Source organism: Vombatus ursinus, unplaced genomic scaffold, assembly GCF_900497805.2.
Source record: "Vombatus ursinus unplaced genomic scaffold, bare-nosed wombat genome assembly UNPS02000749.1, whole genome shotgun sequence".
Lineage (NCBI taxonomy): Eukaryota > Metazoa > Chordata > Mammalia > Diprotodontia > Vombatidae > Vombatus > Vombatus ursinus.
The window spans coordinates 4,313,337-4,340,187 of NW_020940527.1; the positions used below are offsets into that span (position 1 = coordinate 4,313,337).

A 26,851-nucleotide genomic window follows, 5' to 3' on the forward strand; every position below is an offset into this window, starting at 1 on the left:
TAATCGCGAGCACCTTGGAGGTATGCAAAGTGCTTTTCCAATGTTGCCTTTGATCCTCTAGACAGTCCTGGGAGGGAGGGAAGGGCTATTATCCCCATTTTACAGTTGAGGAAACTGTAGCAGACAAATTGAAGACAGGCACACAGCTAGCGAGTGTCTGTGAATTAAGTCCCTGATTCCAAGTGCAGATCTTTAACCTTAGTTCCCCTGGTTTTTGTTGTTGTTGTTGTTTATTTGCTTGCTTATTTTGGTAACCCTAACTCTAGTAACTGCAAGAATGAGTCAGGCTCTAGGAAAGCGTTTCAGCTACTGAGACTGGAGGAGAGAGGACCCAGTTGCTAGTGGCTTCCCTCAGACATTTACCTTACAAGCATGCTTGTATGGATTCTGGATAATGGAAGATACTCTGGAGCTTTCCCAGTCACCATCGGGAGTGAAGCAGGGCTGTGCTCTTTTTCCCTTGCTTTTTAGCATGATGTTTTCATTGGATGTTGTCAGATACCTTAAATGAAGACAAAAATGGCATCAAGGTTGGCTGCCGTACTGATAGTAAATTATTTAGCCTGAAAAGGCTTCAAGCCAGGACCAAAGTGGCGGGAGAGTTGGTGCTCCACTTTTTGTTTGGAGATGATTGTGCACTCAATGCAGCCTCTGAGGCTGAGGTGCAACAGAGTATAGATCGACTCTCTGCTGCTTGTGCTAATTTTGGTCTCACGATTAACACCAAGAAAACAAGAGATTCTCCACTAGCCAGCACTACACCATCCATACATGGTACCATCAGTTACATATAGCAAATGAAAAAATTTTGAATGGCTATGGATAAATTCACATAACGTGGCAGTATGCTTTCCAGGGAAGTATCGGTAGATGATGAGGCTGACAAACGCATTGTCAGAGCTACATCAGTATTTGAGAGGCTCCAAAGGAAAGTATGGGAGACAAGATATATTAGACTGCTTACCAAGTAGAATGTCTACTGAGTCATTGTGCTGACCTCATTGTTGCATGCTTGAGACCTGGACAGTCTACCAGTGCCAACCCAGGAAACTGAATCACTTCCATTTAAATTATCTTAGGAAGATTCTGAAGACCACGTGGCAGGATAAGGTACTAGACACTGAGGTCCGTTTTTGAGTTGAACTTCCAGCCATTCAAACTCTACTGCAGAGAGTACAACTATGATGGGCTGGTCAGGTTGTTTGAATGCCAAAGGTACATTTGCCTAAAAGACTATTTTATGGAGAACTCATGCAAGGGAAGTTATGGGAGACACTGGCACAGAACTCCCCAACATGGTATGCCTGAATCAAAGAAGGCGCTGTATTGTGTGAGCAAAACAGAATTGCAGTAGCTCAAAACAAACGTGAGATGTGCAAATTTAGAGACATCTCCACCCCAAATGTTCATGTGGACTATTTGTGCCCGACCTGTGGTAGAGCCTTCTGAGCTCCTATTGGTCTGATCAGCCCCAGTTGGACACATGGTACCTTGACCCCAACATAGTGATGTCAGTGAGCTCCATAGGGTCTTTTTGTGTTTTTGCCTTCCTTTGTTTAATAGCATTTAGGGAGCCCTTTGAAAAGAATGAAGATTTCAGAATGGCCCCATTTAATTCTACAATGTGGATTTTGCCTTCATTATTCAACCAAAGTTCACCTCTCTTAAGTTACCAATGTTCTCTTAATTGTTAAGTCTCAGTGGCCTTTTCTCGGTCCTCATACTCCTAGAGCACTCGGAAGCCTGTGATGCTGTGGGCCACTCTCTTTTTCGTATTCTCTTCTTTCTTCGTTTTTGTGACCCTGCTCTCTCCTAGTTCTCCTCTTACCTGTCTGATCCTTTGCAGGATCACACATGTTAAACATGGAAGTCCTCCAAGGTTCTGTCATGGGCCCTCTTTTCTTCTTTCTCTGTACTTTTTCACTTAACCTCATCAACTCCCATGGTTTCAATGATCATCTGAATGGAGATGATTCTCACATCTACTTATCCAACTCTATCCTTTCTCCCACCCTCTAGTCTTGCATTTACAAATGCCAGTTAGACATTTCAAACTGAATGTGCTGGACAGAATTCATTTTCAATTAATCTATTGTTCTTTCCATTGACATTGTTGTAATCTTAGAGTGCTGGGCTTGGAGTCAGGAAGATTCATCTTTCTGAGTTCAAGTTTGGCCTCCGACACTTACTAGCAGTGTGACCCTGGGCAAGTCACTTAATTGTTTGCCTGTTTCCTCATCTGTAAAATGAACTGGAGAAGGAAATGGCAAACCACTCCAGTATCTTTGCCAAGAAAACCCCAAATGGGGTCATGAAGAGTTGGATAAAATTGAAAAAAACGACTGAGCAGATTTTAATATTCTAAATAGCTCTATGTCAGTACTTGTCTCAGACTAGGTCCTCCTGACAACAGGAACAATAATACATGAAGTTTTTTTATATGGTGGTGATAAGCCATCCTAGAAGATGGGAAGCTCTCAAGAATGAAATTCTGAAGACACAAGGGGAAACAATTCCAGTGAAGAAGACAAAAGGGAGCTGTCTAAAGAGACCAGTGTGAGTATACAGAGAACTCAACAACCAAAGGCAGATAAAGTCCTTGGTGCAATGATTTTTTCATTCTTTGTATTTGTATATACAGGACCTAACACACACAGTCGGTGCTAATTGTTGATTAATTGATTCATGGACAAAAGAAATAGAACAGAGGATAAATGACATCTCTATAAGAAAAGTGTCAGGAGTGATCAGACTGAGTGGCAGTTAGCCATGACAGCTAAGGACAACAAACAAGGTGTGTTGGTTTGGTTTTTTTTTTTTTTAAAGAAATTATGGAGAAAAGAGCACCATATAAAGGTTATATCTGCTAATGGGGAGGGCCCAGGGTGGGTTGTATGAGGCAATAACCTATTACAGAGCTTTTTTTTTTTTTTTTTTTTTTTTTTTTTACTTGGCTCCTCTGCCAAGGAGATGATCTTTGGACTGGAAAAACAGACTACAGCTAAAAGGGAGTTGATATCCAAGATAAACTCGAGAGTTTAAACTTCAGAGAGTAAGAGAGCAGCCCTTTGATGAGTTCAAGTCACCTGGCTCATATAACTACATCTTTGTGATACTTACATGTGATTAAGCCACTGAGTGATTTTTGAACATATTTTGAAATGACAGTGAGTAGTTAGGAAATGAATCAGTGCTCACAGAGAGCATGGTTTCATCAAATATATGTCAGGACTGAGCTATAGAGATTACCCAAATTTTAACAAATAATATACTTGTCTTTCATGCAATTTTTATGGAAAAGATGGAGGTATAAACTATAGGATAGTATAATTAGCTGAATTTGAAACTAGGAAGGAGGTCTAAATAGAACTTCTCAGGAATCTTAGCTTGGTTCTGTTGTTAACATTATCATCAATGATTTGGACTAAGGTGCAGATGGCACACTTATCTAATCTGCAGATGACACAAAGTTGGGAGGGAAATTGAACACCCTGGCTAACAGTCAGGATTCAAAAAGTTCTTTACAGGCTAGAACAAAGGGCCAGGTCACATAAGATGAAACAATGTCAAGGTTCAAAAAATGAACTTAGTGAGTATAAGATTGTGGAGACATGGCTAGACAGGAGTTTGAAAAAAGTCTGCAAGCTAAACACATTAAACATGATACAGCAGACAAGAAAGCAAATGCAATTTTAAGTGGCATTAAGAAAGGTATAACATCCTGGAATAAGCAAGAATCCTGTCCTGCTCTGCCTTGGTCAGAATATTATGATCAGTTTGGGGCACATTTTAGGATGGGACATTGGGAAGAGGGAAAGGAGAATGGCCAAGGACTTAAGTTCATGCTGTATGAAGATGACCTGAAAGAACGAGGAAGGTTTAGAGAAAGAATGCACAGGACAGACCCCATAACGATCTTCAAATATTTGAAGGGCTGTCACTTAGAAGTTAGATTCTTTTTTGCTTGACCCTGGTAGGTATAAATAAGAGTAAGGGGGGATAATTGCCAAGAGGCCAACTGAGGAATGAACTGCCTCAGGAGATGAAGTGTGTTGATTTAGGGGGTGTCATCCCTGAAGTGGATGACCTTTGGTCATCTATGTCGGAGAGGGAATTCTTTGTTATGAATTGGACTAGATGACTACTGTGGTCCCTTCAATTCTTCGATTGAGATTCTTCGATTCCTTGAACTTTCCCATGCCCCCACATTCCTCTTATTCCCAATCTCCCTTCACAGGTGAATTCTTTTCACCCCCTCTCCATCAGATAGGCTGTCTGCCATTGGTAGAACCAGCCTCGTGGTAAGTGGGAGCTTTTGACTGCCCAGGATTCCCCTGGGAAAAAAAAATGAAAATTTGGTAGTGAAAAGGATAGGCAGCCAAGATGGTAAATAGAACTCTCAGATTTATTCAAAAATACTTTACAAAAACAGTTATGTTTGGCCCTAAAATACTTCAACTTATTCTGAGTGTTTACAATGGCAAGTGAGTGAGTGGCAGTAATGGATATGCTGCTTGGAAGAAGGGTTAGTGTGCTTGACTTGGTTAGTGTGTCTGTAGGAAGGCAAGGATATAAGTATATGTGCTGGCAGCTCCACCCACATTCTCCACTGTGAGAAGTGTGGGTGAGTGGGTATGCACATGTATGGGTGGGAGGGGAGTCTTAGAGGCTAGCCTCCTTGACCAGCTAAGCCTCCTTCAGGTCTTGGTCAGACACAAGACAGAGATAGAAACTATACAACCATATGTGTCTAGAGGAACTTGGGGAGGAGGTGGGAAAGGAATTAGTGAGGTGGGCAAGAGGGTTGTAGGGAAGGAAGAGAACAGAGGAGGAAGAGAAGAGGTCTACAGAATGAAAGAGAAACCCTAACCAAAGTTGGGGGGGGGGGGGGGGGAGGGGAAGGGGGGGGAGGAAGGGAGAGGGGGGAGGGGGGGGGGGGGCAAAAAGAGGAAAAGGAACCCGGGGGGGGGGGGGGGGGGGGGGGGGCGGCAGAGAATGGGACTGCAGCAAGGGATAGGGACAAGGAGATTTGGGGACAAAATCAGGTAGATGACCTTGAGATGCTGATCAGTGACATTTCATGGGTTGACCTTTAAAATTCTGAGTGGCTCTCAGGCTACGATTAAGTCAAAATTTCCCTTTGGCAGCATCCCATCATAAAGCAGCTGCCCATCTTTTCAAGGAGAATTTAAGCTGGGATTCCATCAGCCAAGTGTCCCTTGAGATTCCAGAACCACTGAGGACACAGAGGTCTACACTGAAATGATCCTGGCACAGCAGTGACAGCAGTATTGGGCACCAGCTCTGACATGGCACATTAATGTGAGAGAAAAGAATAAGCCAAGAAGAGTAAAGAAGAGCCCCTCACCACCCACTGTGCTGTGGGGCTGCAGCCCAGGTCAGCCCCCTTCGATGGACATCTGAGGTGGCAAAAAGAGGCCCATTTCCTCCTGTTCTCCTACGTCCAGGTTGAGAGGCATAAGTGTTCTTCCTCCAGTCTTCATCAGGGGGTATATCCACTCTTCTGGGTCCAGGGCCTCGGGAGGAACTAGGAATAAGGCTGGAACTCTTTGATATCTCCAGGGGCACAGAAAGGGTGCTGGGCAATGATGATGGATGGCAGGCAACGGGAGAATGTGAGTGTGAATGAAAGAGTCTCCCCCACAACTGGGCATGTGGACCCTGGAGTCCCTGGCTTCTGTCTGGCAGTGTGGCAGTGTCGGTCAGCTGTGGCCAGAGCCCTGAGGTGGTTGAGGCTCTGGTCTCAGAATGCTGGTTGGTCTCTGGCAATGGGCTCCAGGAGGAATCAGCTCTTGAAAGGCGTGGGAGGCTTGTATAGTTCAGGGTCCCCCCTGTGTATTTGGCCCCTCGGGAAGCTTCACCCCTGTCACACATAACCAGAAGCTGTTGGACACTCCTTGAAGTTCCTTAAGAAATTTTAAAAAAAATCACAATTACTGAGTACTTCCCATGTAGGCCCAATCTATTTCTTCCTTCCCACATGACCATCCCTAACCCTCATCCTCCCTCATCCTCATCATGTCATTTCCCATGACGGTTTTTGTGTCTTTATCCCATGTGATATATCTATTTTGTTAGCCACCTAGATTCTAGACACCTTGAAGATAATAAGAGTGCCTTTTCCTTCCTCCATTTCATTTAATGAGATGGGCTCTGTATTCAGGAAGTACTCAGTACATGCTGATTCCTCCATGCTGGGTGGAGGCAACTGAGCACTTGAGTTAATGTGTGTGTTCCCATCCAAAAAGCCCCAATTTCCAATGGTCAAATACCAATGACACCCTTGTGTCAGGCTTCTCTCTCCATATACCTCCTCAATCTATATACCACATGGCCTCAGGGCAAGGAGAGGCCCTGAGGCTGGAGACAGAGCCCAGGAAAGTAGAGTAATGAGGGGATCATGCTGAGAAAACAGTAGGGAGTGATTCTTGGGATTGGAGGCTAGAATTGCCCACAGAAGGTCCACACTGAATGGTACAAGTGTCTTCAGAATCCCTTGGTTTATAATTGATTAGCTGTGCTTGGACAGTTCAAACTGGGGTCTGACCCCTGCAGACTACTCATGTTTCTTTGTGGTCATCGAAAAGTTTGACCCACCATAATTAGAGGAGCTCATCTAGGCCAGTGGGGGACCTAAAGGAGGGGTTTAGACCCCTATCCCAGAGGCTAGGTCAGGGACCACAGAGGGGGCCACTTGCCCACATAGATGAAGCATGATTTAAAGTAGTCATAATCCTTGTGGACAAAGCTGTTGGCAAATTTAGTATTTTCAGCTCAAACTCTGGTGTCATCTAACCTTCTTTCATGTTAGTTAAATCCTGACCAGGGTAGAGAGAAAAAGAAGAAGCTCTGAGAAACTCAGATTTCCTTTGTGCTTGCTGCCCTTCACACAGTCCTATCCCTTGTCCTTTCCTCTAGCCCAGAAATGATCTAATCACAATTCTGACTTTGATACTTAATCTCAAAAAGGAGCCCATAGCCCAAATTCCATTCCCACCTCATGATTCCAATGTAGCCAGCTCAGATAGGCCCCCAGCAGAATAGACATTCCTTGCACAGGATCTGGGACCCGAGAGTTACCTGGGGGTCTATGGGGCTCCCCTGCCATGGTGGGCATCAGGACATCAGGGGGCAGGAGCTGTGGCTGGGGAGGGAGGATCTGGGGATGGGGGAGGAACACAGGAGGGTCATGGATGACAGAGAGGGAGGAAGAGCTGGAACAACGATGCCTGGTTTCCAAAGGCTTTTTCCTCACGTTTGAAGTTTCCTTATAATGAAATGAGACAAAAAAGAAAAAAAAATAGAAATAAGGATTAACACAGCAGGGTGTGATTGGGAAAACACAGTAAGGGCAAGTAAGGGACTAGGAACAGAGAGAGGAAACTGAAGCAGTAAGAATTCTTGAAGGGTCTCCAGCCTGGCAAGTCACCCCTGTGGGCCTAATCACTATACCCTAGAGACACCAAGCTTCAGATCTGCTCTTTAACTCACTTTGGTAGTTGAGGGCCTACTGCGTACCAGGCCTTCAGGACAGAATCACAGATGCACGTGTTCCTCTCCTGGAGCCGACAACCTCATAGGCAGAAGGGCAGGGACAAACTCACAAAGAGCTAGATTTGAGTATTCTCCCTGTGACCATGGGCCAGATAGTTAACAGCTGCCATCTGTAGTGAGGGAGAGAGACCAGGGGATCTCAAGGAGAAGTCCGAATCGGTCCCTGCACAGAGGCCTCCTGCAGCGACTCTCTCAGCTGTAGATTCTACAATCCCATCAGAAGAAGACACCCACAAAGGAGACATCTAGACGAGGTGTGAAGGGAGATGTGGCAGAGGGTGGCTCAGTGAGGGTGTCATGAAGGCAGCTGCATCTGTCTGGAGAGAGGGAGGGAGGAAGCCCACTCCCTTCCAGGCATCACAGAGACGGGAGTGGGAAGGATGAAGACGAGTTACGGAAAGGAACCCAGTTTGGCCAGATGTAAAAATACATGTATTTGTATCCTTAACGCGTAGCACAGAGCCTGGCACAGAGCTCCTCTGCTGCTTGCTGCTCATCCATTTTTCCTCAAACAAGGTACTTCACACAGACGTGCTTATAATGTCAATGCTCCAAATCTCTATTTGTGCAGCTGTTCAACATCTTTAGCCAGGGAGGTGGACATTCACTGAATTTTTTCCCATCTTTGTTCTCTCCGGATTGACCGAATATTCCTGGAGGGAAGGACCTTTTTTCAGTTTTGTATTGTGTCCAGAAGAATGCCAGGTGCAGAGAAGAATTTAACAAAGGTTTTTTTTATGGTAATGATGATGCTAGAATATAAGTTCTATGACAGTGGAGTTTGTTTTATCCTTTTTATCTATATCCACTATCACCTAACACAGTGTCTGAGCAGGTGCTTAAATGTTTAATTGTTGGATGAAGGAAAGCTGCATGAGTTATCTCATGCCCCAGTGGGTGGATCTGAACCAGATTTTGGAGAACACTAAATTCCAGAGTCGATAATTTTGAGTTATTTCATAAACAATGGGCAGCCACTGAAGGTTTTTCTGCACAGTGATCTGATCCTATCAATGTCTTAGGAAGATTACTTAGGCAGCTACTTGATGGAGAGATTGCAAAGGGAAGAGAAGCAAGAAGCCCAGTTACAAAGTTATTACAAAGGAGAAACCAACTGATTGGTTTTATATGGTGAAGGGAGAACCATAGAGAAGGCTCTAAGGTTACACATCCAGGAGGATGAGAGGATGATAATGTCCCTGAGGGAAGCCCCAGGATGTGTATCCTTATCACCCATTCCCCAGCCCTAACCCTTTTTCAAGGGTGTGGTTGGACCTGGGGCTAAGGTTGGGAAGGATGGGGATTAACCCCTGGGTTAAATCTCACCCACATGAGCAATTATTCCCTAAAGATAGAGGAACCAAATCTCTGTGCCAAATACCAGCCAGGTCTGACAAGACCAAGGAGTCCAGAGGGATTCTGGGAAGCTAATATTACTAGGACAACTCCAGTCTCCACATTTAACTTTAGCTTACAGTGTATTTGAGTGAATGTTAGGAAAAATAATTAACCCCCTTCTGCTGAAAATGGGAAGGTTCTCAGAGAGGCTTAGGAACTGGTGAATAAGGAAGTTTCTTGCCACCACAAACCAATGAAGCAGGACCCCATGGAGCTTCTAAGTGGACTAATATTGAATGTCATGGATACTGAATATAGCTGTGGTCAAGGGTCTACTGCTTTGGCCTGGCATATGGGTGTTCTCAAGCTGCTTTTGGATACTCCCTGAGAAGTCCAGGATCACAGCTGGCTGGAGTTCACCCATTCCTGACCCACCAGAGCTCAGGCTGCGAATATTCTATGGAAGCCTCAGGGAAGCTTTTACATCCTCCTCCAGCAGCATTGAGCTCTAGAGGGCCTCCTAAATTTCACATTACTCCTCTTCATGGATTTTTTTGTTCCAGGGAAGCTGGCCACTTACTGCTCACTGAGCTTGGCCCTGTCACCTCTGTATCAGTGCTATGGCTCTGGCTGTCTCCAAGCCTGGGATGGCTTATCTTTCCGCCTCCACCACCATGGAGCCTTGGCTTCTTTTGAGGCTCAGCTCAGGCAGCATCTCCTACAGGAAGCTTTTTCCATTAACTGTTGTGAGTGCTCTCTCTTTTCTCAAATGATATTTTAATTATTTAATCTGTTTAAATGTTGTATTCCAGTAGAAAGAATGTGAGCTCCTAGAAGGCAGGGAATACTGTTTTCTCACTGGATCCTTGATACTTGTGCTTTGTATGTAGTAGGCATACAATAAATTTGAGGAAGTGAATGAAATTTCTCCTAGTAAAGGTGACTTCAGCTGGAAATCAAATGCAACTTGAATTAGTGACAGTTACCCTTTCTTCATCTCCTCTCCTCCTTCTTTTGGCCAAAAGGTGAGGTTCTGAGGAAGGGAACCCCAGCAGCCCCTTTTTCTGTTGGGCTTTGTCCGTGGGGTTTTCTTGGCAAAGATATTGGAGCAGTTTGCCAGTCCCTGCCTCCCTCAAATTCAAGCCATTCTTGTATCCTTCATTCTAAAGGTTCTAAAACAAATTTCTCCAGAAGAAAATGATCAAACTACTCTAGGCAAGGAACACCTCTCTCCATCGGGTTCTTCCTGAATGCATAGCTGTCAAGAGTGATAACCGACAGAAGTCAAATGAGGTAGTGGGCGCTGCCTACTCACCTTCATACAGATCAGAAGTCCAATGAACACTTCCCACAGAATACAAGAGTCAGTTTTTGTTTATCCTACTCCCTGAACTTCCTCCAGAGCACTTCTTTGTATTCTGGATAAGCTAGGCCTTCATTTGACTTACAAAACTGTGAGAAGAGATGGGGGGTTCCTCCCTGCCCGAGACCACAGTGCCACTGAGACTGCGTGAAATGCGTCGGAAATTCTCTGCAGTGTATAGCTCTCCTTCATCCTCCTTCAGCAAGCCTCGGCAAGATGCGGCCTTCAGAGAGAGTCATGGACAGATATCTGACACACCCCGATCTCACATGTACCCCGAGAAACTCATTCAAGCATTCAGTCTTTTTCTGTTAATCTCTCCTCATCTGTTATCTCCATGCCGAACCTCCCCTACCCCTGATACCCTGAAAACCTCAGCCAACTTCTTCCCAATCAACCTATGCCCAGTGTCCTTGCCACCAAGATTATTACCTGAGAGGCAGGTACCATGCTAGCCCCATGGAGACTGTGTTCGATTTCTATTGCTGGCATCTGTGAGAGATCAAAGCCAGGGGCCGAGTGTAGTCTCCTCCCTACAATGTTTGTGGAGCCTGGGAAAGGAAATGTAGACATAAATGGAACACTCCCTTCCTGGAGGGTCTGAATTTTGAGCCTGGCAATCCTGACTGATAACATAGGTTAAGTGGAGGCAGGAAGAAGGTTAAGAATATGGATACCTTTCTGCAATAACACGGGTCCCCACCCTAAGCCAGAGGGCCTTGTGTAACAATCTCTGGACAGCTGCACATTCTCCCACATAGAGCCTTTACCAACAGCCTCATCATCTCATCTGATTTTTGGAAGTATGCCCAGCTTCTGTCAGAGCCTTTAGACACAAGTGTATGTTTGTAACATTCACTTGTGAAATTTATCTGACATGGTAGCTCTGTGGAGAATCTACGGTGGCAAAAGAAACCTGGCTTCTTCCCTGGGGGACCCTTGATCTGCCTAGCACTGCGGTGGGTGTGTTATCTTTCCTGCTGAGCAGTGGGGCATAGTCATCAAGCTTGCTCTCAAGCAGCATTTTGTGCCTAGACTGTCCTACTCCTCAATCAGTATCTTTCCCGACATCAAGCACACTACCTGGTACATAGTGAGTGCTTAATAAATGCTTGATGAATGAAGTCAATTTTAATGCTTACTGAATAGTTCTTAAAACATGAAGCGTTTGTATGTAATTGAGCACTTAGTAAACACTTTGTGCTAAGACATGCCAGACAAGAGAACCAGGAACCCCCTGGGGACTATGCTCGCCCATTTCTTGACTGACACTGGTCAGCCCTCCCTACAGAGATCGTTTCCCAGACTCATCAATGCCACCTGCTTAGTTTATTCTTTGTCTCTTCAGCACTCGTGCATTCAAATCCTACCAGGCACTATTCAAAGGAAAAACTGATTCAGGTGAGAGGAGATTTTGATGTGTGAATATTTCAAGGATTGGTGAGTTGCCCAGAGTTGGGACTCCCTCTGCTAACCCAGATGGCCCTCCTGCCTGCCAAAGGAGAAGCTGGTACATGCTCTTTCAGTCCTTCATCCTCCTGGGCCAACCTGGTAAGCCCAGTGTCCCAATCTGGTTCAGGTGGTCCTTGGGCCACAGATGAGTAAGTCTGTTACCAGAACCATACAAAAAGGCTTTCTAGATTCCTCCAACTCACCAGAGCTTGTGTTTCGTTAGTATACAACCTTCAAGAACCCAGGGTCACCTGTATACCATGGTGAGGTGGTCTGATTCAATAATTTTAGAAAATAAATAGGTTCAGTTATATTTCAGTATGGTTTTTAAAAAACCACATAACTACAGAAATTTCAGTTCAATTTGCCATTGAATAAAGAAATTAAGCTCAGTCTGGGACTTGGTACAGCTAATTTCAGGTTTTGATTCAATTCTTGATTTGCATTTTGTTAGCACAAGGCAAAGAATTTTTTCTTTAAGTTCAAAACTGTTTTAAGGAAGCTCCCTCCAAGGAGGCAGATCAGCAACTTGCTGTGATTTATAATCAGAGAGAGCTACAGGGGGATGACTAGAGGTTAAATGACTTACCACAGTCACCTAGCCAAGATGTGTCAGAAGCAAGCCTTAACAGAGTAGGTACATAATACTTCACTGGCTGAAATGGCATGCTAGAATTTGTAACTATGTTCAAAAACGCAACAAATTCATACCGTTTAATCCAGTGATAGCATTACTTGAGCTATACTCCAAAGAGATCAAAGAGAGAAGAAAAGGATCCATCCATACAAAAATGTTTATAGCAACTCTTGGTAAAACCCAAGGACTGGAAATTCATTAAGTATTCCCAATTGAGGAATGGATGAACAAATTATGTAATGGAATGCTGTTGTACCATAAGAAACGATGAAAGGAATAGTTTCAGTGAAGCTTGGGAACATTTGCATGCTACTCACCTCCTGCTAGAGAGGTAATTGACTCAGTGCAGAATGAGATATATTTTGGGGGCGTGGCCAACATATTGTTTTGCTTGACTTATGCATATCTGTTATAAGGATTTTGTTTTTTCTTTTATTTTTCAATGGTGGGGATGGAAAAAATTATTTTTGTTCATTGAAAAAAATAAAATGGGGGCAGCTAGATGGCCCAGTGGATAGAGCTCTGGCCTTAAAGTCAGGAGGATCTGAGTTCAAATCCAGCCTTGACACAAAACACTTACTAGCTGTGTGACCTTGGGCAAGTCACTTAACCCCATGGCCTAAACCGCCTCCCCCCAATAAAAGAAATTGCCATCTTGAACTATGCCTCTAAAGGAACTTTAAAAAAAAAATGTAATAAAGCTGGTATGCTGGGTAATTGCAGCAGATGAGCCTGCACCACTATGGAAACTACATGCTTGAGAGAGAAAAATTAATAAAAATCACAGAACCTTAAGAGATGAAAAGGACTTCAGAGATCTTTTACTTTACAGATATCTACTCTAGGCCTCATGTCTTTTTATGTGCTATTCAAGGTCATACTAATTTAGAGCAAAGCAGAGACTACAGCCCAGGTATCTTGATTCCCAGTCAATTACTCTTTTAGCAATTCTGAAAACAAAATTCATTTAAAACTGAAAATCAATTTTACATTTTTCAATTTTAAATGGATCCATCTTTGTACTAAAAAGGTCTATTTCACGCCTCCTACCTGCATGAACAAGTCAAACACCTGTGATGTGACCCTAAGCTACAGACATTATTATTATATGATATATATCATACAAACATATACATATATACGTGTATGTGTGTGTGTGTGTGTATGAGATATGTGTCAGAGACACACACCACCCCTCACCCCAAAGGCCAATAATTGGACATAAATCATAGTCCCACAAGCTTTGAGTTTTAGGAATCAACCAGAGATTTCCTTTAGAGAGGCTCATATTAACTTTAAACCTAATTCTGTGTGAAGGGAGCAGGGCAAGTTGAAAACTTAATGATTCTTTATAAAGGTCTGGAAATGTCATGCTGGAGACTTGCCTTACTAGAGCAACCATAATAAAAGGACAGAGCCAGAGGAATACTTCTGGTCCCAAAGCCTACTGGCATGCCTATTTTCCTTATCCCATTAGTCAATCCTCTGTACATCACATCATTCTTCAATATGTTCCCTAGTTCCCAAGTACAGGATAGTGAAGGGTGTAGACTTGAATGGCCTCTAATTTTTAGGGGGCAGAAGTCACTGGCTAGAGGGTCAGGGATACTTTTTAACAATCCTACTCCCTATTCCCCATTCCAGACTGAGAAAAATTATTGATATTTGTCCTGATGGTTTCACTAGTTATTAGAAATGTAACCATATCCTAATGCAATGTGCATGACTAATTGGTCAAAACTCACCCTTACCTCTTTACATTTCCCCAGCTCCCAGTTTAAAATCCACCTGCCTGGTCACGTGCTTACCTGGATGCCCAAGTGGTTGCCGTGATAAATCCTGCCTCCCTGGCCCAGGCTGGCCGGCCTGAGATATCTGCAGACTGGCCTGGTAAAGAGACTCCAACTCGGAGGTCTCCTGTTCTGTGTCCTCATTCCAGTGTGGGTGTAGATGCATATGGTTTCTCTCAAGATGGATGAGACCAACGCAGGGATCTTGAGGGGAAGGGTTTCTCCCAGGCCCATGAATCCATGTGCCATTTTCATGATCAGGGTGAGAATCAGAGAGCCTAATGTTGCCCACCCAATGGTCCAGGGACAGAGAAGTCACTGAGTCATCACCACCGCCTACCTCCTTTGGCCAAACATCTTCCATTTGTGACAGCCTCCCTGGGAGCACGGCTGATTCTGCCATATTTAATCCCGCTCCCCAGGGAGCATCACTGCTGTGTGGGGAAGGACTTATACAAAGAGCATGGTGACTAGAGGGCCCTTCCCAGGAAGTCTGCCTATCCCTCCCATCCAAAGAATGATGCTGTTTTTCCCAAGAAGAGTGACCATTCCCTTGTCCCTGTGGGATAGGTATCCTAGAGTCTGAAGGGGGCGACTCCTTTTTCAACCTAGTTGTCAGTTTCCTATCTTGGGGACTTGTAACCACCCAGTTTTTTTCGTAAGTATGATCCTTTGGGGAAACCTCATGCATTCTCTGGAACTGCTCTGCCAGGGAACGAACAAGTCCCTTTGTGCTGGGGACTTCTGGCTTCAAGACCTCTTCAGTGCCTTGTTCCCTTTGTGAAACATATGAAGTTTCATGGCTATTGGTTTGGGGGCACCTGTTAGTTTTCTGTGTAGAATCTGGAGGAAAATGAAGCAAATGTGAGGAAGCAGTAGGTACTTTTGGGTGACAGGCCCCAGGCATGGGGAGGCTGGACCGAGCTGGACAACTTGAAGGATTACAGCCAGGGCTGTGTGAAACCCCCCTGTCAGGGGAGACCATGGGGGCCAAATGTGACCAGGGAGGCACCAGGGCAGGTAAAACTGCAGGGTTGCTTTTCTCTTGGCACTGCAGCTGGCCAGCACTTCTCCCTTCCTGAGTGGGAGTTCTGCTGCCGCTGCTGCTGCCCCTGCAGCCCAGCAGCCCCTCTGCTGGGCCTCCTGCAGGTTCCCTACCTTGGGGAGAACCCTTCTCAGGCCTCCTCAACTTGTGGGATGAGCCTTGCCTGCAGAAAGCAGAAAAAGCATGGCCATCCACATTAGCAGAGGAAGTCAAGAGGTTGGGGAAGGACCTTCTGGGGGAACTGGGCTGTAGGGTGGGTGGAGAGGGTGACTCTGAAGACAGTAATGAGTGCGATTCATGGCAGGAAGCAGATGAGGGGAAAAAAGAACTGGTTCCAAACTCGGTGTCCTTGCTTGGCTCCAGCTGTGCCTCCTGACTCAACAGTACTTGGAGCGGGACAGACTGTTCACTGAAATAAATGGGAAGAACCAATCATTAACTGTTTCTAATGGCAAAAAAAGTCACATAAAGAGAACTGCTAATTCTGTTTGCTCTGTTCATAGAGTCAACATGATTCTCCACAGATTCTTCCATGTTCTGGATAATAGAAATAAACAGAGAGGCAAGCACAAAATCAGAAATTGTTTAAGGGGTTCACAAACAAGAAAGCAAATGGTTAACTCTCTCTCACACACACACACATCACACACACACACCTCAGTCAAAATTCACCTTTTTCCTGAACTGATACACTTTCCCAAATGGCCCTCATCAAAATGATACAATCCCATTAAAAGGAGCCTCTGCCTGTAACTCCCACTGCCCCCTGCACTCCTGCTCCATTCATATTCTGCTATAAACTTGCAAACTAAAAAAGGAAGAAAGAAATAGGTTGCTGGCCAACATGTAGACGACAGAAAGAAAGCAAGGCCTGGAAATGGCTCACATCCAATGGCAATAACCTAGAAGGGAGGGGTCAGCAATAAGAGAAGAAGGGAGAAGGGGGCAAAGGTGGTGTTAACATGATATGGACAGCTTTAAGGTTTGCAAAGCACTTTTCACATATTTCATTTAATTTTCATAACAACTCTGTGAGGTATGTGCTGTTATTCTCCTCATTTTACAAATGAGGAAACTGAAGCTAAGAAAGGTTAAGTGACTTGCCTAGAATCACACAACTATTGATTATTTGGGGCAGGAATTGAACCCATGTCTTTCTGATTCGAAGTCCAGCACTCTATCCAGTACAGAAAAGTATCCCATCCAAAAAGACCATATGGGTTCTATCACTAAGTCGAGGGGAAGTGGATCTTCGGTCAGGAGATTTTAGTGGAAATCAACTACTTTATTTTATTTTTCCTAATCAAATCCAAACTAGATAGTGTTATACACTGAAATCTTTCTCCAAAGCAATAATTAGATTTTTGAGATTTTTTTAATTTAATTTTTCACTAATTATTGCTTTTATACCTTATACTTTAAAGCTCCACAATGTGAATAGTCAAAGATAACAGTAATCACTGAGATTAATCAACTTGTTTAGATGTTAATTGGGACTATTTCAGCTATTTAGTACTGATCAACTACTTACTAAGTTGACTGTTTTGAAATCTAAATTGCTTACATTTAGACCAAGTCCCTATGAAGTCTAATCAATGACCTAAATAAGGGTTAAAAAACAAAATGGAAGATCCTAGGTGTAAGCAGAATAAATGATCCTCTTTAGAACTGCCCCTTTAAGTTTTAAAATTAGTATTATATGTCCATACAAAACCATTGAATTTATTTCTTGTAAAAGTATGTCCCCTTTCCATCTGAAGTCAACCTACCAGTTTACCCTTTTAAAAAATCCTATCCATTCCAAAGAGATCCACTTTCAGAACAATAGCTTTGACACCTGGAAGTGGTAAGGGCCCCAACCTTATGGAAACCCTCAAAAGGAACTAGGATTTTCTTAGAGGTGAATCTCAACAAAAATCTTAACAAAATACCTTCCGCTCTCTCTGTTCCCGTGGGGGATGGGTGGCACTGTGATGATTAGACACACAACAGATGCTGCTCTGAAGGTACATATTCAAGGATAAATTCCTTAGAAAGCAGTGCCCAAGAAAAGTGGCGTACACATCACCAGGCTACACAGATCACGTGAGTGCATGGGTATGGGGCTGGATTCCCTCAGGATGTTGGGATAGGTGGTCTGTGCACTAACCCATATTTTTCCGGATTTCTACAACAGTCTTTGGAGAAGCGAGTAACAGCAGTCTAAATTGCTGGCAGTTCTGAGTAAGCGACCTGCAATCACCAAATTTGCTCATCCACGGTGTGACCACCCTATTTGCATGTATACACTACTAAAAGATCCTCTGCAAAAAAGATTTCAATTTCTGCCGAGAGCAGAAATCCTCTTTCCCTGGCTACTGAGTTGGGCGATAGCTCCATTCTCATAGACACCAGGGCATCTTTACTATGCCAATTCCCTAGCCTCCAAATATTGGGCCACTAAAATGTTCTGGACTGGGAAGGGTTTCCCAGGGCTGGATGTGTGCTGAGTAGAATGCTGCACCAAAGCTGACCCATGAATTTGCTGTGTCAGTCCCCAGAGGCATCTGTACCTACCTATCTAGGACAGAGAACTGCAGCAGAAGCCTGCGCAAGAGAAGAATCATCACCTGCTTCTAGATCATGAGCCTTGACTCTTTAAGGAAGGAGGCTAAGACTAGTTTGTCTTCTACGCATCCTCACAGATCTTTGTCTACTTGTAGGCTGAATTACTGTCACCAAACTAAGTGTGTCTTCGAATCCTAGCTTCCTCTAACAGATACCATTTCACTACTTCTTTTGTTGTTATTTCTCTTCCAGTTTTAGGGAGAAAGATAAAAACAACCATCTTCCTGTGTACCTCTCTCTGTTTTAATAACCAAGTTTATAACTTTAGCAGGACCTTCCACTTTCCTCACTCTACGCCTGATGTAGAAAGTGACATTTACTTGGTGAAGGGAAGATTTTTCTGGGGATTCCTCTCTCTCCTTCCCAATCTACCAATGCAGGAAGAGCTCTCTCTCTCCAGAGCACCCACAGTGTTGTGACCTCCCCTGATGTCCACGGGCTGTCACGATTTCCCAGGCACTACCTTGTTGGCTGAGGGAGGGAGCCCCCCAACGGCGGTGGTGGCGGCGGCGGCGGCGGTTGCTGTTGCTGCATGCGATCCTGGAGGCTCCGTGCTTTTCGGATACAGATTTGTAACTTCTTATCAACTATGGTTCTGCTGAGCGTGCTAGAGCTGGCACCATGCAGGGCAAGTCTTAGTTTAGCTAAAATGCAAAACAAAAACAAAAACAAAAACAAAAACACACAGCAGAAACAGAACACACACACACAAAGAACAAAATTGAACCAAAAATGAGCAATGAAATGCAGTAACTTAAAAGATGCAGCAGGAGCACAAGACATAGAACATGCAGAGGCTGCTGAGGTGAGGGAGCTGGCTGGACCCTGCCGAGAAGACATCTTGCAGCACCAAAGCCAAGGGGTCACAGAGGGAATTCAGATCAATCAACGGAAGAAATGCTGGAGTTTTCATCTTATTTCCCACAGGTGATTTCTATGGCCTTCCCAACATGGTTGCCAGATTAAACCTTGGTCTTCATGCCCCAGCCCAACCCCTGCCTTGTAACTGGAAAAAGTCAGGAAAATCAGGACCATCATGAGACATGCAAATACACCTGCCTTTCATCACAGGACTACTCAGCTGGGGGGGGGGGGGTCATACCTAAAAATCACTTGCCAGTGATAAGCTCTGGGGTTCTCCAAAGCTCATGCTTCAACCCCTGCCAGTGCCCAGGAATCAGGGAAAAGAAGTAAGGGGAAAAGCACATACTCCTGTGGAAAGTTACAGGCCCAGGGTCAGAGCCTGTTTACTCTGTCCCAAGAGAAGGCTGCCTTCCTGGCGACTCCTGCCTGCTTCATTCCTTGATCGATGAGGAGACAGACAGAGTGGGTTGTCCCAAGTCAGATGCAGTCTTGGAGCAGGGGACAGAGGGCACTCCAGCATCACCTGTGGGATCTTGCTGAATTCCCTCCAGGTGGTCCCCAGAGAGCCCTTGGTGTCCAATTGGAAGGCCCAGACACCAGAGGGGCAGCTGAGGCCAGCAAGGGCTGCCGCCGGGCCAGGCAAGCAACAACAGCAGTGACAGAAGCTGCAGCTGAAAAGCGTGACAGCTTTGAGGAGTTAGTTACTTACAAATTGCTTCGTTACAGAGAGCCAAAGCTGCAGTACAGTCTCCTCTCTGCTCACGGCGCAGCACCTCCTCCATCATCAAGTCAGCCTCTCGGGTGGACCTCTCAGAGCGATCACGCCTCCCTGCAAGGGCCAGCACTTGATGCGAATGGGGGCAGGTGGGCAGGCGCCTCCATCCAGCTGTCTGCCACAACCAGACAGGCCATGGAAAGTCTCTGGGACAGGGTTGGGGTGCCCAGCACCCTAGACCTTCCCAAGTGCACAAAGGAGGCCCAGCCACCAGCCACCATTTATCATTAGGCTACGAGTTCTTGGTAATCCCTGCCTGAAGAAAGCACACGATGGTATCTCTAGTAGCACAAAGGACAGAAGGAGAATTTTTTAATAGAAAAAGAAGTGTAGAGAGATACAATGCTTCATCTGTTAGGATAGAATAACATCTCTGCTAGAGAAGGAAGCTGCCAAGCTTCCTGATTTTCTGACAGTCACACTGGTCACTGGCTGGAACCAACTACTGTCTCAACACCACCACGGCCAGACGTCTGGCCCCTCAGGCAGCTCCTCGCTGCCTCCTCCGAACAACTACCTTCAAGCTCAGAGAGTGTGAGGAGTCCCTAGGTGCCCACAGTAGTGCCCGGTAAACAAAGCCCTGATGTGTGGTTAGCAATTCTAGGAAAAGCTTCAGCAACAGAGGTCCGTATACTGATGGAAGGAGTGTTTTGTAACTTATAAGGGAGACAAGGCAAGCACCCCCATTTTCCATATGGGGAAACTCAAGCTCAGACAAGCTGCCAGAGTCAGCTGGCTAATAAATGGTGGAGCAGGAACGTGGGCCTCATCAGTCTGAAGCCCTGTGTGGTCCTCTGTCATGACAGCACACTGCCTCAGCACTGAGGGCTGCCCCCAGAACCACTTCCCTCTGGAGGCTCTGTGCTCCAAAAAACCCCCCAACGTCAAAGTTCTTCGGTCATCCTGAATCGGAGCCCGGTTTTGGAGTTCTTGTTGACAAACTCCTAATACAAGTCCCCCCAAAAGCAACTAGGCTGGCATTGCTGCCAGATTTTGACACTGCCAGTACTTTTATCTCCTGTTGAGTTTTGGGATCAACGATATTTTTCAAAGGCTCCTTCCCCTCTTCTCCTGGCCACCTTCCCACCACACACACATACATTTTCATCAATGAATACGGGGCTAAGCTCTCTTCTCTAAAAAAAGATTTGTCATGGAAAATAATGTCCAAATGAAAGAAGTGGGAAAAGTATGGTCATAGGCCAACTCCTGTGCAAGGATTCTGTTCACCTCAACCTGTTGTTGGCTCTCACCCACTCATAACCATGATTTACTTGCAAACTCTAATGTGAACTGAAGCTGTGAGTTTTCCTAAAAACAAACTGAAACCCACTTCTCTTGATAAGCCTTGTGGTCCTTCCTGGTACTAAGTCATGCCTATCTCTATATGGACTTGGGAAACCAGTTCATGACTTTTCTTGGTTTTTAGACTCAAGTAAGAAGGGTCAAGATATCTGAATCACCTGTTACAGGTTTCCCACTCCTTTTAACTGAGGATAGAGGACAAAGGGCCTTAGGAATATGTACTATGTCCTCAAATTCTCTTGCTCCTGACTTTGAAGGCTCCTAGAGGAATTAGAGGGAAATAGCAAGAATACAAGTTTGGCTCTAAGAAGCTTAGAACTTAGACTCCTGATACTCCTTTGGTCTCAAGTTTTGAGTATTCCCATAATACAGAACCAGTTGAAATTGCCAATACTAATTTACACACTCAGATATATGACATTAAGGTTACAAGATTCTCAGACCCTGCAAGCAGAGCTAGACAAAGTAGGTGGATCACTATGCACCATCCCCTTTTTGTTGTTGTTATTCTGTCGTGTCAGTTGTGTCTGACTCTCTGGGACTCCATTTGGGGTTTTCTCGGCAAAGACACTGGAGTGGTTTGCCATTTCCTTCTCTGGCTCATTTTACAGATGAGGAAACTGAGCCAAACAGAGGCTAAGTAACTTGCCCAGGGTCACACAGCTAGTAAGTATCTGAGTCCAGATTTGAACTCAGGTCTTCCTGATGCCAAGCCCGGTGCTCTATCCACTCTGCCACCCCTTTCTTAGTCCCTTCAGAATCTTAGCCACCCAGGCTTCTCTCATCCAGAAGTTGCAGAGTCAGCGAGAGAAAACTAAAAGTGAAATGCGGTCAGCAGATTCCCAACACATTATTTTGATATGATGGCCAACTAGCTGAGATAGCTAAATGGGGAGAGTGAAGGTTCCTCTTTCAAAAAGAGCATGAATCTGGGAATGTGATGTTCTAACTCTGAATCGCAAAGGAAGAATAATAGAAAAATTAAAAAATGGAGATTATCAAGGGCAATGGAATTAATTCAAACATATACAGAGAAACATGCTTATTGATTCAGGAAATATAAGGAAAGAAGTGCCCTAAAGTTTGGGTGAGAAGCAAAGAAGGGTAGAATTGTCTAGGACTGTCTAGCATGGGACACAACCCCCAGTAAAGCAGGAAGGGAGGAATCTCCACAAAAAGGTGGTCCAAAGAAACAGCTTACATTCCAATTCTCTACACCACTTATAAAGTACATCTAACAAGAATGTGTAGCCTATTTTAAAGAAAGAAGAAGTAAAGCCAAAGTGATAGGAGTCACCTGTGCAGTCAAGGGCCAGGCCTCAGGTTTTCCAAACCTGTGTGTTCTTGCTCAAAGTGACTCCCCAAAAAGATCACAGAAGACGAGACAAGGTGAACAACCACACTACAGTGGCCCTCAAAAACCTTCTTCAGACTACATGGGATGAACCTGAATAAAGTTTACAGTCATGGAACATCCTTCCCTTCTCTATTATTCAATTTAGGACTTATGCATAGTTACATTCTCTACTTCTAACGACGGCAAGTTTTCGGCACGAAGAATTATCTTTTGTCAAAAGGCATTCCTCCCTCCTCCCCCCTTTTAAACCAGATATTTGTCCTCCAAACCAGGGACTCTCTCCTCATTCAACAAGTTAGTGATATTCTAGCTTGACAGTGTCAAACTTGGAAAAGGGGAGATAAAGAAAAATGTCATTTGAACATTTCTCTCTTTCTGTCCGCAGCCTCATCCACAAGAGTTACCCTGATGCTGAAGCTCGTCCAGGTCCATGAAGCGGCTGGGGTGTGGGTTGAACCCTCGAGCCTCCTCCAATTCCTTCTCCTGCTGCCTTCGGAGTTCCTGTTCCTGGGCCCGTCGAGTGACCTCTTCCTGGAGTTCGTCCAGCTCACTTTTAGAGGATAAAGACAACTCCCTGTCTGTGAGACAAAAGAAAAAACTCCACTTTACAGATTAAGTCAGAAGCCTGGAGTCTATTCAATTCATAGTCAGGGTAGTGAAATCTCATAATGGTTGGCATATGGGTTAGTAACTGCATACCGTTTGGAAGGAGTGTGGGCCCAAGTACTAAGAGGTGTGCTTTTCCTGACTACCACTGAATCAAAGGGGAAGTTGGAACAAGTCCCTTCACTTCTGCCTAGATTTCCCCCTCTCCATTATGACAGTGAAGACTCAACACAAGAGTTCAGGAATGACCAGACGGAGAGTGGCATAAATGCTGAAAGGAAGTGTTGGAAAGGTCAGTGAAAAGAAAAAGCAGACCAAGGTAGGAGGAGCAACGGTAGTACCAGAACAGTCTCTCTGCTGGTTGCCGTGCACTGATGGAGGCACTGGGGCACTAAAGCCCGTCACCCTCCCAGCCCCCTGGACTTATCGTTAGGCTCAAGGTTTGGGGAGCCACTCAGTCAAGCACAAGGTCTAGAGACCACTGAGCTGGAAAGCTGTTGGCTATTCTGGAACCCAGAGGAAGGAGATAAGACTGTTTACATGTGGCTGGAAGTGAGAGTGGCTAAGGAAACAAAAATGAAAGAAAGAAGCCAAACAAATGCATCCATTAGGAAATACAAGGTGACACTGAGACAGACGCCTTTCCCAGGGTCCTCCCCAATCATTACCATTAACTACCAGCCCTAGAGTCCAGGGAAGCCAGAGACACCTGCTCCTACTCTGCCTTGTTCAGCTGTGCCAGGCATCAGATCCCTACAGCACACGTCAAAGATGTCCCACGTACTGATTTTCATGAGCTATTGCTACTACATCCCCCTGCTCACTGCCTATAGGAGTTCTCCTGGAGGAGTTCGTGGTCAAAACAATGCCTCTTCTCCTTCTCGGTGTTCAGTGGTTGGGATACCCTTTCTTTCCACTCTTCCCCCACCACCTTTCCAAAGGACTGCTAAAGGCCAATAGACTTTCACTATCCTTCCCATGGTTTACAAGGTGGAGTTGTTAGTGCAGTTTTAACCTTTAATAATTTCAAATTTTAAATGCTTCACACACACAAAGAAAACACTTGAAGGGGTTATTTAAAATTTTAAAATACTGATGTTTCTTATTAAAATTCAGCACAGCCACCACCTTGTGCTATATGTCACTCCAGTTGATTTTCAAACTTTGTAAAACTTTTACCAGTTGCTGATCAGTGACTGAAAGGACTGCATTTGTAATTCTAGCCTTAAGATTGTCCAAAGAATGAGGTTTTAAAGCATTCACACATTTTGATGTGATCCTACAAGAAAAAGTCTGATACAAATAAATCAGGTGATTGAGATGGCCAAGTAAGAGGACCTCCTCTACTGATCCACTAGACGGAAGGGTCATCCAGAAATCGTTGAACACAAAATACAGAATGACGAGGTGCCTCGTCTTGTTAAAATAAAAATTTATTTTTTAAAATTCACAAAACTAAATGAGTATAAATGAAATTTAAATAATTAAAACTTTCAAATTTTTTTTATAAGTTTGTAGCAGTATTTATGTTTCAGAAGTTATTAAAACTTTAAAGTGCACTAAAAAATTTTAAATCCCTGGGATTAGAAATCGCCCTGAGCCCTGAAGTCAGAAAACTCAGGTCTGAATCTTGCTTCTCACATCATTTGTGAAGTGCCAAGGAACAGCCCATCACCCTCTCTGAGCCTCAGTTAAAAGGATTTTGCAAACCCTAAAAAATCATGGGAATCCCAGTTAGTCACTGTTTAGAAGGGGTCAAAGCTTGCACACCCGGTCTAATTTCACTCATCAGAATATCCTTTGGCCCCTTAGGTAATCTAGCCCTCAAGTACCTTGCTACATACGAAGTTTCTTCCTCTTGCCTGAGTTTAATACTACCCACACTCTTAACCTCTAACACAAGAAGCCCATAAGGATGAGACAGGAAGTACGCATAAAATCGTCCTTCCAGGAGCCTGGGGCTACAGGCCAGTTGAGGTTTTCTTTTCTTTTTTTTTTTTTAAACCCCTACCATGTAAAGAAGTGAATACCACCACCAGGCTATCACTTAGCCATACAATTTAAAGGATTCCCTTTCCATGAAATCCCTGCAGTTAGCATTCCATTGAATGGAGCCTGCTCAGGATGAGCTCAGGAGGCCAAATAAGACAGGCTCCCCTCTTCCCCCACCACTACAGACTCTTGACCACCTGTGAGCTGAGGCCTGGAATTCCACCATACACACCACTTTGGCTTTTTTCTCTGTTAAAATTCAAACTCCCCTTAGAAAGGCAACACTTTGCCCTAATATTGGCCACTTATTTAGTATGAATGAGTTTCTGATCCTTTCTTGGGAAATTATTTTGTCAAGGAGAAAGTTACAACACTGAGAACCACCAAGATGGGGAAAAGGCACAGCACTAAAGGGCACACGGAGTCCCAGCAGTGCCCTGCCACCTTCACTGTCTGACCTAAGGTCTATTTTGCTGCCAGCTACCGTCTCCACAAGCTGACATTAAACTTGATATAAACTGCACGGAGAGAGGAGTCTGTTTCCATGAAACTGCCATACATAAGATAGATCTCTCCTTTTGGACAGAGCCTCCATTGCCTCAGGAAACCTCACTGCACTAAAGCTTCCTCTTAACTGCCAGCTCAGGACTCAAAGCTCAAGCTTGCTTCCCAATGTATGTTACCATTCAAGCCACCTCAGAGTTCCACCAAACTGTGTTATGGCCTGAGAGCGGGCAGATAAGATGCTTTCACATTTGCATCCTAACGACAGGCTAATTTTTAATTATCACCTCATTCTCAAGTCTCCAAGAGGCCTGGATGAAGGAAGCCAAGCAAGTGACCCCAACAAACCTGCACTCTTGTCCTTCCAAGGGTGGGGCTGGTTCTTTGTCCAGCCACTTTTGGATGAGACCAAATCCACCTCCAGGATGCTGCTGCTGCTATGTGACTTTGGGATCTGACGCCAGGCAGGGACCAACCCAGGTGCTCTTTTCACATTTGTATCCCTTCAAAAGAAAACACAGGGTCCCATGTGAACATTAGAAGGAACCAAGGAACCAAAAAGATGGAAGCCAACACCATAAAAATTATTACTGAAATGGTGCCCTAAATGAGAAGGATCAGTCATCTCCCATGTCTCCTTTGATCTTTCTCTTTACCCCTTGCCAAACATACTTAGGTATTGCCCCATTTTCTTCTAGTTCCAAATTTACTAGCTAGCCATATGACCTTGGGCCAGTCCCTTTACTGTTCAGATTTTGGTTTCTTCAGCTGTAAAATGGGGGGATGAGATGAGATGATCTTAAACCACTGCCACATTCTCTTGGGATCAAAGTAGAGAACTTCCTGAAGGTAGTAAACGGAGTTAAAAAGCTATCATGATCTATTTGCTGCCATTATAGAAACAGACAAGATGGCAGAATGGCCAGAGGACAATCAGGAAGACTTGGGGTCACATCTCAGTTTTGACACTTACTATCTGAGTAATCGGGGCAAGTCCCTTAACCTCTCTATGCCTCAGACAATTCCTCAGGATTTATGTATTAAGGCACAGATGAGCTTTGATTTACAACGGTTGAGAGATCACAGATTTAGAGCTGGAAAGAACCTCAAAGGTCATCTAGTCCAAGCCCCTCCTTTTACAGATAAGGAAAACTGAGGTCCAGAGTGGCTGAGTGACCTATCCAAGGCCACACAAACAATAAGCCACAGAAGTGGGATTTAAACCCAGGTCTAAAGAAACTTTTGACACCAAAAGCTCCTCACACTAGGTAAATTACAGAGCACTTGATGCAGAAAGAGCAATCATATCATAAACATCTTTAGGACTCAACTGCTTCATAAGCATACTCCTGGAAATACTAACTTTGTAAGAAGAAAGGGCAATCAGGGGTCTTCTGAGGGAGCTCCATTGTGGAGGGACTTCAGGTCAGTTCTGGAGCTGGAAGGAGGCTTGGAAGTCAGAGGCCAACTCCCCCATGTGACACAGAAGTGGGTCACAAAGGGGAGGTGACTTGGCTGGGGTCCCTCAGTGGTCAATTAATACAGATCTTTTGGCTACAAATCCAGCCCTTCCCCTGCACCCCTCTGCAGCAAAGGCAGGGGGAGATGAACTGTCCTTGAACTGGGACTAGATGCAGGCGC

General features: G+C 44.6%; 1 protein-coding gene and 1 long non-coding RNA gene across 6 annotated transcripts in view; one reads left to right on the forward strand and one right to left on the reverse strand.

Moving 5' to 3' along the window:
* The first annotated feature begins 2,296 nt into the window (after positions 1 to 2,296).
* LOC114040505 lies at positions 2,297 to 5,234 on the forward strand. Its single transcript, XR_003568784.1, has 3 exons — positions 2,297 to 2,556; positions 2,642 to 2,794; positions 5,148 to 5,234. It is a non-coding gene; the product is annotated as an uncharacterized LOC114040505 (long non-coding RNA).
* A 110-nt stretch (positions 5,235 to 5,344) lies between these two features.
* USP54 (ubiquitin specific peptidase 54) overlaps positions 5,345 to 26,851 on the reverse strand; it is a 121,439-nt gene continuing 99,932 nt past the window's right edge. For 3 of the 5 annotated variants that reach the window (XM_027858602.1, XM_027858594.1, XM_027858605.1), the window contains 9 exons: positions 25,559 to 25,713; positions 22,513 to 22,686; positions 19,381 to 19,500; positions 18,271 to 18,451; positions 14,174 to 15,609; positions 10,709 to 10,827; positions 10,362 to 10,499; positions 7,102 to 7,288; positions 5,345 to 5,927 (listed from right to left, as the gene is read on the reverse strand). In XM_027858602.1, the coding sequence (XP_027714403.1) occupies positions 5,365 to 5,927; positions 7,102 to 7,288; positions 10,362 to 10,499; positions 10,709 to 10,827; positions 14,174 to 15,609; positions 18,271 to 18,451; positions 19,381 to 19,500; positions 22,513 to 22,686; positions 25,559 to 25,713 (3,073 nt within the window). In that variant the 3' untranslated portion in view covers positions 5,345 to 5,364. The remainder of the gene's footprint in view (positions 5,928 to 7,101; positions 7,289 to 10,361; positions 10,500 to 10,708; positions 10,828 to 14,173; positions 15,610 to 18,270; positions 18,452 to 19,380; positions 19,501 to 22,512; positions 22,687 to 25,558; positions 25,714 to 26,851) is intronic. The other 2 variants (XM_027858615.1, XM_027858623.1) reach the window with 1 other exon arrangement.